Source organism: Scatophagus argus, chromosome 17 (genome assembly GCF_020382885.2).
Source record: "Scatophagus argus isolate fScaArg1 chromosome 17, fScaArg1.pri, whole genome shotgun sequence".
Classification (NCBI taxonomy): Eukaryota; Metazoa; Chordata; class Actinopteri; family Scatophagidae; genus Scatophagus; species Scatophagus argus.
The window spans coordinates 19,420,063-19,430,552 of NC_058509.1; the positions used below are offsets into that span (position 1 = coordinate 19,420,063).

General features: G+C 41.4%; 1 protein-coding gene across 1 annotated transcript in view; it reads left to right on the plus strand.

The window, feature by feature from the left end:
- Positions 1–10,490, plus strand: part of LOC124074937 (ubiquitin-conjugating enzyme E2 E2-like) — a 57,526-nt gene extending 47,036 nt beyond the window's left edge. The window contains exons 5-6 of the mRNA XM_046418286.1: positions 3,164–3,311; positions 9,780–10,490. Coding sequence (XP_046274242.1) covers positions 3,164–3,311; positions 9,780–9,877 — 246 coding nt within the window. The 3' untranslated portion in view covers positions 9,878–10,490. The remainder of the gene's footprint in view (positions 1–3,163; positions 3,312–9,779) is intronic.

Consider the following 10,490-nt stretch of genomic DNA (forward strand, 5'->3'; position numbering starts at 1 on the left):
CTGACCAGCGAAAACTTCACCCTTCCTGGCAGTCCACACTGAGGGGGAAACAGAGCCCGTCTAAACTCTTGGCCTCCTGCTGCCTTGTTTTTCCAGACTGGCTGTGAGCTGCGCTGTCCAGCAGCTCACCGGCTCAAAGCCACCAATCTGACAGCTGCAGCTGTTCACTACACTGGCTCACTCACCAGTGTAAGGATGATAATGCCAGTTAAGGCTGAAACTGATACTCTTAGATAGAGGTTGAGGGTGGCAAGGACATTGCTTCAGCATTTGTATTTTGGTTCATCGTTAGTCCATTTCAGGACATGTTCAGCAGAGCTACCCAATGGCAGGCTGAGAGATTAGAATCCTCTGACTGACATTATCCCCGTCTATCAGCTCCAATTTCCCCATGACTTTGAACTGGCTTCCCCTGCGCACTTTATCTTCCTCAGCATGATACCAGTCTCATCTTCAAACTTGAGAAATAGGCTGTTTAACGTGGCATGACGCTCCATAAAATCAAGCTCAGACTTACAGATCATCAGCCATTCACCAAACCTTTCTATTCTGCCTCATTTAAGATTTGTCATTTGTCATTCAATTGCTTTTCATTCCATTCGCCCAAAGTGACTATTAAATGTGGACATTGTAAATGAACAGAAATGAGGTAATGATAGAGGAACATGCTATATTGCATCTAAGCCAAATGTGACCCTTTTGCATTTAAAGGGAACTGCCGCAGCCTGTAAAACCCAAAAACAGGTTAATATTTACTCAAATGACCCTAGGACTGGTATCAACCAAAGGAATGTATGTGTAAATTGGGCTAACATATAGCCATGACAACTTGCATGCTGTGTATGTGGAACATGTTATTTTTAGCTTGTTGCAGGATTCTGGATCAATGGAAAATTTTAATTTTAATTTTATGACAACTATCAGCCAGATTGCCAGGAAATTTTCCATGCGTGTTGCATGACCGTGAACACATGTTCATGGTCACAAAATGATGTCAGTGATGATGTCAAGTCTTTAAATGCAAACATTTTTTACACCAAAACTAGTGCTTTTGTGCAGATTTTTAAACATGGTTAAGCTCAACAAAAAATAGAACTCCTTGCCAGTAGATGAGTTTCCCTTCTGTCTTTTTATTCTGGTTTGTCACATTTGATGTCATAAATATACTGGAAAACAATGAACAGTAGAAAACAGGATGCAGGCAAGTGACAATGTTACTGTGGTTACGTTTTCATATCTCTTAGCTCAGTTTTTCGGTCAAACTCAACTCCAATTGAGTGATGTCTGCATCATGGCATCGTACCTGAAAAGTACAAGAATCCGCCAGGTATTATGTTTCCATCACAGCCGATCTTGATTTGGCCCAGGAACCGATGTCGATTGCGCTCTCTCCCGCTGAAGACAAAAGCCAGATGTTAATTGGGGTTAGCGGAATTTTTTCGAATGTAAAAAGGGTATTGCTGTAACAGCTCTTCAGAGAAAGAGACTTTTACATTTTGGATGCTCTCCTCTAGCACCTCACAATGTCCAAACTGTCCACTTCTAACACAACACAATGGATTGACAAGACATTTGCTTTACATGTTCATATTCAGGTGTTGAAGTGTTTTCTGTGAAAGCTGCAGCTACTCTAGAATTACATGAATGTGTTGATTAGAATGAGAGCAGTTTGTATACAAAATGAGAATGTCGATGCTAAGAGATGAATCCATAATGTGGAGGGGATGTAGGATTAGACCCACAGCATTTGTTACGCGGCGGCAGCATCATAATCTATTAGCATCAGCCATGATGGGATTACAGGCTGTTAATGAGACCACACAGGCTGGCCAAGGATCTTTTTCATGGCTGCCAGCATTAGCATGCTACCGCTAACCCATCTCAGCGGAGGTGCAAGAACACAAGAGGAGCAAGTCAAATATGAGACATGCCCTCGAACAGTCACCATCCGTTACCTTGTCTCTGCCTTTTCTCGTCACATCTCCCGAAATCCTTTCATGTTATGAAAAGCGTCCTGCTTGTAGCTCTACCGCAGTAACACCAGTGTGGAATGTGAGGAAAGGGAGGACTTGGCTCGCAAACGAGCGTGTTTTGTTTTGTTTTTTTCCCTCATAAGTAGGAGATGTGAAAGGAGGAATGAAGACTTAATGAGAGGATAAAAGAGAGAAGAAAGGGAGGAAATAAACGAGGGCAAGCTGAATTCACAAAGCAAGCAGAAAAGGGAGACGGAGCACAAGCATGCCTGGGCTGCCCGTCCTGGTCAGCAGCATTCATTTTAAAGAAGCAGAGAGGTCAAAGGTCAATCTTTAATGAGGTTGTCCTCCTTGTGCTGAGACCAGGCTCTGCTGAGTTCTACAGGACTGGCAACTTTACTGTTGACAAAAGCAGATTCATAGGGACTGACGGTATCACCGTCACGCTGCATGGACAAAGCTACAGCAGCAGCTGTTTCTCAGTCTGCAGCTTTCTGCCACTGAATTGAATTGTGCGTTTACTGAGAACAGCCTTCAGGTACTCAGATGAAGTTGAGATAAGGCAGATGTTTATTAATGCATGAGTATATTGGCAGACATCCATTACAGTCCTGTTTGAACTTTGGAAATCAATCAGAATGTGTATGATTTTATTTTTTCCAGCTGACTGATAAAATCTTTTTTTTGTACGGGCAGCCTAAAAGGACAGCTTAAGAGTGTTTGCGTCCTTTTCTGAAACCATAACTGATAAATCAGCCGAGAGAAAAATCTATTTTTGATAATAAAATGCGTGATTTAGTTATTTCTTAAGGAAAACGGTAAAATATATGCTGCTTTCAGCTTCCCACGTGTGATGATTTTTATTTGATTCTTTGTCAGCTGTTGGTCGCCCTGGGCTCTGGGAAAACCACTGATGTTTTTTTTTTCTGACTGTTTGTTGGTTAAACAATTAATTGATTTAGTGGTGAACAATGATCACTGATCACATGACCTCGTGAAATGTTAATAATGTTAGAATATTCCTTTATTAATACACTAACTATATTCAGCACAAAATATTTGCATCATGCAAATCAAAACTATGGTAGATAGATAGATAGATACTTTATTGATCCTGAGGGAAATTCAAGATATGGTGGTTGTCTTCTAGAAATCAATATTGATCTGACTCTCTCACTGTCCGTGTCCAGGTGACTTTCCGTACGAGGATCTACCACTGTAACATCAACAGTCAGGGGGTGATCTGTCTGGACATCCTGAAGGACAACTGGAGTCCTGCCCTCACCATCTCCAAGGTCCTACTGTCCATCTGCTCCCTGCTCACTGACTGCAACCCTGGTGAGAGCTGCGACACACACACACACACACACACACACACACCCACACACACACTTCTTGTCGTCATATCTCCCTCCAGTTTTAGCTGTGACAGGTTGACTGACGTGTCCATTCTGTGTGGATAATGTCCACAGAAGTGTGTCACTTTGAGGCTTGAATCGTGCTCTTTGTAGCACAGCAGCAGCAACAGATGACAGACAGGCAGGTTGCTGTTACAGAAGCATTGCTGGTTTGAGGGACAGGATCTGTAAAAAAAAACAAACAAACAAAAAAAAGCCACTCGTTTCGTCTGTCTGTTAAAGTAACCACTTGTGGGATTTCAGAAAAGGGTCACCATTCTGTAAATGCTCTGAAAAAGGACTATTGCATAAAGAGCCATAAATGTGCCAAAGATATTTGGTCTTTGGTCTTAATAGCTTTTCTTAATGGAGGTATCATTTATTAGATGTAATGAATGTAGAATGTTGCTGTCTATTTTTGACAGTTGGGCCAAGAATAGTTTAAAATGACTGGATGTTAGGATATGACTCATGACCCTGCATGCAGCTAGTGAACTGTGTGCTGGATATTTGTACTGTAAGCAGTCAGTATGAAGCAAAGTGCAACATTTAAGACTTTATTGATGTTATTTTTCCTCTTCAGCACTGTCAAGGAAATTTTTTTTATTGACTTATCTCGCACTTAAACAACCTTCTTTTCAATTTAAAGTGTTTTATTCTTTAGTAACAGTTAATTGAGTAACACCAGAATGTGTTAACCACTGTAGCCTTTAATGTGACCCTAAATCAGCTGGGTCAAAATTCCTCTTGTCCGTTCACCCGCCTGATCAGTTGCGAGTATGCGCTCAGGTGTCAGTCATGGCATTTCACATCCTTTTTATAGCATCAATAACTAATTAAAACCAATCGTGTCAGACAAATGAACACTTCAGCTCACATCATCGTGATAAGAACAACCCAAAATGACAGAAAGCGTCTTTGGGAATAATTTATTTGACCTGTTCTTGTGTACTTTTTTTGCAGTGTGTTCTTAGTCAGGTCCACGTCCCTTTAATTTTCCCCTTTAATAATTTCAGATGTTGGCAAGATGAAATGAGCCATTAGTGTTAGCTCCAAAATCCAGTGTGGGCTGGGCTAGTGGGAGTATTACTGTTTATTACAGTATTACTATAACTGTCTCATATTGTAAGACAGGGTTGACTTCTGTTCTCAGTCACACCCCAAAGAAGGCTAAGTGCAAGTCAAAACAGGGTGGCGTTTTAGATTGCTGAAAAAAACAAGGGCTTTTTGCTTCCTTGGCTGAGTGTGAGCGGTCCTGATGTAAGTCCAGTGGCTTTACTTTTTTATTTTTTTTTACCTTAGCTAACGTGTTTGACTTCAGTAGCACCTCCGGTTTCACATGGAGCATCCTGCTTTACAAGCATGAGCACTTGTTGTGTTTCTTGTTGTTTTTGCGAAGATAGTTGTTGTGGGCTTGTTTGTAGAGATACAAGCTTATACAAGCATGAGAACTGGATGCAAAGTTGCCAACGCATTTCGGTAATGAAGTTGATGTGAGTCTGAAATTCGTGAGGTGTCGCACAGATTGAGTGTTTTAGAGGAGCCAAGTTAAGGCCTCAGTCTCAGTCGAGATGGTGAAATGTGCCATCAGATAGTCTGAAAGCAAAAGTGTCTCCAACAGTTTTATGACATTTAGTGTGTATGTGTGTGAGTGTGTGTGCAATGAACTGTGCAAATGGGGATAAGAGCTCACACTTCATGTGTATTTGTGGTATTGCAAACTGAAGCACACTGAGGCCTTTTTAAAGCAACAGATAACGCTCTTCAATAACCATTACTGTCTCTGGTGTGAATGTACGGCAACTGTGGGCAAGAGAAGCAAAAAAAAAAAAAAAAAAGCACTGTCATATCATTTGCATTCATCCTCCTTCCAGTAACAGTGAGCCTGGGTATTCCTGTTCCCTTCACTGCAGTTTAGTCAATATTTAACCAGGACTGGCTGGCTAAACACAAACACCATTCAAAGAGAAGACATCAACATTTTTAAAGCTAATTACTTCCATTATGGCCCAGTTTACCGGCAGCAACGGTAGGAACCGGGGAATTCGGTCTGTCTTTTATGAACCAGTTAAACCTGTCGTTTGCCGGTTCGACTGGCTTTCAGCTATCAGTGCAGCTCATGTCTGTTGGTATGAAGTATTGAATTGAGCAAGCAGGGGTGGTAAAAGCAGCTCTTGTAAAAATCTGTCCGGTATCACAGTAATGAGGTTCTGAGTGAAAGAATTGGGAGAAAAGTGCCAGAGAAAGAGAGGCAGGAAAAGGGGACTTAAAGGACACAAGAATGACAGGTGATCTCAGATGTGAATAGTGAGGAATGAGATCGCAACAGACGAGAAAGAGCGGGGGGTGGTGGGGCTGATGGTGGTGATTGTGAAGACCTCTGATGATAGCTTCTGTGCTCTCCGTTGGGATTGCTCTTTGATAAACCTAGCAGCGGAGATTCTCCTTCCGTGGGCGAAAATGAGAATAGCTTTCACTCGTCTCCTCTTCTTCCTCCTCTTCAACTTTTTTTCAGATGTTGGCGAGATGAAATGAACCGATCTCTTTAAACTATGATACAGAAGAGACTTGATCGACACCGAGTCCCCACCAAAAAAAAAAAAGAAAGAAAGAAAGAAAAAATCACCGCCATCCCTCCCCCCTGTTGCCCACGCACTTTCTATCCCTCTTTCTGCCTATTGCCTCATCAAAATCAGTCCTTTTGCTACACTTCTCAACATTTGCTTAGGTTTCTTTAAACCCAGCCTCAATTGCTGAACGTGGGCTCTGGATCTGAAACACTCTAAACAATATCTCTCCTTCCCTCTCCGCTGCCTTCCGTCTGAGGACTGTCTTTCCTGTGCAGGCAGAGATCATTGGCATGTGGCTCATTAAGGCTGGGGAAGCGGATGGAGTGACAGTTAATCAACCTTCCCATGGCTGTTGGAGCCGCCGTTACGCCGCGTTGAATCCCGTATCACGCCCCACAACCAGATTTCTACCTGGGGCATCTTGGTGGCTCATTGGTGCTAAGCCACATGCCATGTCGGAGCGTATCAGATCCAGCCCAGGGCCTCTGTTGAATGTCTTCCCCACCACCCCTTGTCTTTTCCTGTCTCAGCCTCTGTGGAATGTCCAGCAAAGCTAAAGGGATCCCTCCTCTGTTGTGGCTGTCTGGGCTTGATCATATATCTGGCTGATATATGCTGATATTCAGCCAGTCTTTTCTAATAAATGTATCCGCTTTTTGCCCTCAGCAGCTTTAGGGGTGTGAGTCGTGATAACGGCCTGTAATAACACGTGCCTCATTGTGCCTTAAAGGAAGCCTTCACTGTGTGGATTGACATAAGAACGTGTGAGATAAAAACAGTTTTATGTTATCAGCTGGTGCTGGTGCAGCTTCTGTGTGACTTCTGTACAATAAGCCAAATGTTGGGAGGGCTGTGTAAAACAGCAAAACAATAAAAAAAAAACAGAATGCAATGATTTGCAAAGTGTTCCTGTGCTCAGGTTTTAATATCCTTTATCCAGTCGTGTGTTTCAAAAAGAGGTGAACAACTGAGCCTTTTGAGGATGCCCCTTTCATACTCATCCCAGTCTATCCCGTATCCCATTATACCAATTTTTTATTGAGTGTAGATCAAAAGGGATTAGCACTTTATCACAATTAGCATGAAATCTTTTTTTTTTTTTTTTTGGAATCGGGCTTGTACAACAACTAAGCGACAACAACAGCTGAAAACAAACAGGACTGAAATTACCATTTTGAAGGCTGAAGGCCTGAATACGCTGCAGAGGAAGTAGTTTCTATAACGACTTGTCCGGCCATGCCTAAAGGGGAGTGTTCCTAACTCTTCACAGACAGCACTAAAAGCCTCTGATCATAGCCTCCTCCAGTCTGCATCCCATGACCTTCACAATTTTTCTTCAAGCATTCTTTCTTTTGCATGTTTGTGAACTTCACGAGATGAATTGTACAAATGGAGATAACAATGTTCCCATTCATTCTCCCCTCACAGGCATTCGTGCTGTTGTCCTTGCCTGTCCACATGAAAAGTGATACAAGTAGATGTGCAAAACAAAAAAGAAAAAGAAAGTTTGAGATATCGTCTGATTACCTTCATTCTGAGATTTCAAAAGCTTTAAGATGAGATGAAGCTTTTAGCCTAAGTCCTAAACTCCATAGTTTCAGAGTCATTTATACAACTTGTTGCATGTTCAAGTTGTCTGCTGGTTGTAGTTTAGTGGTACGTCGTAACAGCACAATGAATATGTGAATGAATGTGACTATGGTAGGAGATTAGAACATTCAGAGTGAAAGATTTACACTCACAGTGCAGTCTTTGGTTTTCAGAACGTGTTGTAACAATGCTTGGGATAATTTATGGTCCTCTTAGCTTCACATGTGTGGACATAACCTAGCTGCTGCTTCATGCATCATACCAACCTTGGGGAGCTAATCTAAAAAGGAAACAGTCTTGGGCAAGATTATCAAGTGGGACATAATGCAGCCACTGTTATGCAGATTCAGGACACCATATCATTCACAAGCTTTCACTAACAAACACAATTGAGCTCCTATCTTCAGTTCAGGCTGTCACATAAGAAGTAACATGCTTCCAGCCTAAAGCTACAATGCCATGATATGTAAGAATCCATTCATCCAGAAATATGGGCATAAGCCTGTGCAAAAAAAAAAAACCCATCATTGAAACCCTAGCAGGGATTAGAGGAGGGGTGTTTGTGCTGCTTGCTCAGCCAAGCTCATCACACTGCTCCGTCAGCAGACCGAGCCTCGCAGGGGACAGTCTGAAGCCAAGCACGGTGTGTGTGTGTGTGTGTGTGCATGTGTGTGTGTGCGTGTGCGTGCATGTGTGTGTGTGTGAGGCTCGGGAATTTGTTTCTCTCTCTCTGTCACCTCACTGAGGAATTGACCAGCAGCACAACCAGTTGAGCATCAGCACAGTCAGTGGAGGAGCTGGTGGGAATTGGTAACGGTGGCTGTTGACCGACAGAACGTGTGCGGTGTATCAGCAGACGGGACAGAACAGCTGCTTCTCCAGTCCGCTGTGATCGCCACTGATTTACAGCAGCGCACACATTTTACTCTTCTGTCGATTAAAGTGTCGCCGCCGCCGCCGCCGCACATCGTAAGATACAAGCTTCATGTCAGACCACAGGAATGATAGAGCTCTATTTGTTTGACTTATGGCTTTTGTGTGGTTGTAATAAAATTCCCATGCATGCTGATGAGCTCAAGTGGTTGGCCGTAGGTTTCTGCACCATGTTTGATTTGCATGCTGTATGTCCTAAATAAAATATCACTCTCACAGACAGATGTGGATTTTTGAAGGTTGCTGCTGATACCACATTTTCCCCTCAGAAAATCTCATAGTGAAGGTGTGAAATGTTTACATTAGAGTGCAGCCAAGACAAGGTTCAGTGTCTCTAAGACTTGGCTGCAGTTAGACTTAATTTCATTTACGTGTTTTTGGCATTTTGGTAAAAACTTGTTGATACTGATTATTAGTAACCCAGGAAACCAATAACCAATATTTGAAACAATATACATTTGCAGTACAAATGAAAACTTTAGTCTCAAAATTTAGAAAAACCAAAATGTAATTAAGCACAATTTAGTCAAGTACAATTTTGAGGTACTTGAGTATTTCAATTTTCTGGTCCTTTATACTTTTACTGCGCAACATTTAGAAGTGTGACTACAGACAACGTGCCTCAGAGCCAGTAGCACATTCTGAAATTCATTTATTTTTATACATTAAAAATAACAACATATAACAAAATAACAAAACAAAAACATAAATATTGGACACAGTGATTGCCCATGATGATAATTTGTCTGTCCCTAATTTAAAGTGTTAAAACTTAGCTACTAATGGAGTCAACTGTCAGCCGGAGCTAAAGCGATTAATGGATTACTACACTGTTAAAAAAAAAAAAAAAGTCTGTAACTATCATATATATACTATATATTGTTTTTCAAGAAAAAAAAAATGCTTCTCAGTTTTAACAATTTATAGACTAAACAATCAGTCGGGAAAAGTACTGGCAGAGCAAACGGGAGTAAAAAACTAAAAAATAATAACAATTATTAGTTGCAGCATAGTTGTTTTTATTGATGGATTGACATTAATTTATAGATTAATAAATTAACTTGTATACAAAATTATTAAGGTAAAAACATTTTATTACACAGTTAGTTCTTAATGAAGTGCTTCATTATTTCTGACATTTGTGGTCCTCCATATTAAAGCAGTCTATAGCACTCTATGATGAATACCTTTGGGTGTGCGAGGAGTTGATTTCATTAATTAGCAGTGAAAATTAGAAGTTGTTTTTTTTGTTGTTTTTTAGTCGTTGTTCGTTTGTTTTCTCGAGTGTCACTGAGTTCATTCCTCTTGTGTTACAGCCGACCCTCTGGTTGGAAGCATCGCCACACAGTACCTGACCAACAGAGCCGAGCACGACAGGATAGCCAAACAGTGGACCAAACGCTACGCCACATAGACCAGCATGACTCCTCCAGGACCCCTCACCCTACCCAGCACACACACACACACACACACACACACACACACACACACTTCCCCTCCTTTGGAATCTATGGAAGCACACCCGCTCCTGTCATCCACCCTGCCCCCACCCCAGAGAAATGAACTGTTATTTGTTCCATGCTGACTTGAAAAGCTTCTTTTTTATACAAAGAGTCTATTGGGATTGTATTTTCCAATACACTGAATGTTGATATGGTCATGAAAAGCTTTAATACTGTTATTGTTCTCGTCAATGTTGTTCTTATTGTTATTGCATTGTTTATAACATTGTCGTCACCCTCGTCATCTTCTTTGCCTAAAAGTGTGCGTGTATTATTCCCGGTTCATGTGATGGTTTCATGTAAAAATGATCATACTGAGTGAGTGCATTTAGTTTGTTTTTACAGCTCATTTGTCTATATTAGTGCATGGCATCAGGATATGTGTTCATGCAGTGGACATGTAGAGTTCTGGCATGGAGTGAGCCCATCACCATGTATGACGTTAGTGGTAGGTTGCTGTACATTTAATGCCTTGTGAGAATACATACTCATTGAATACTCAATTAAACACTGGCTGTAATGTGA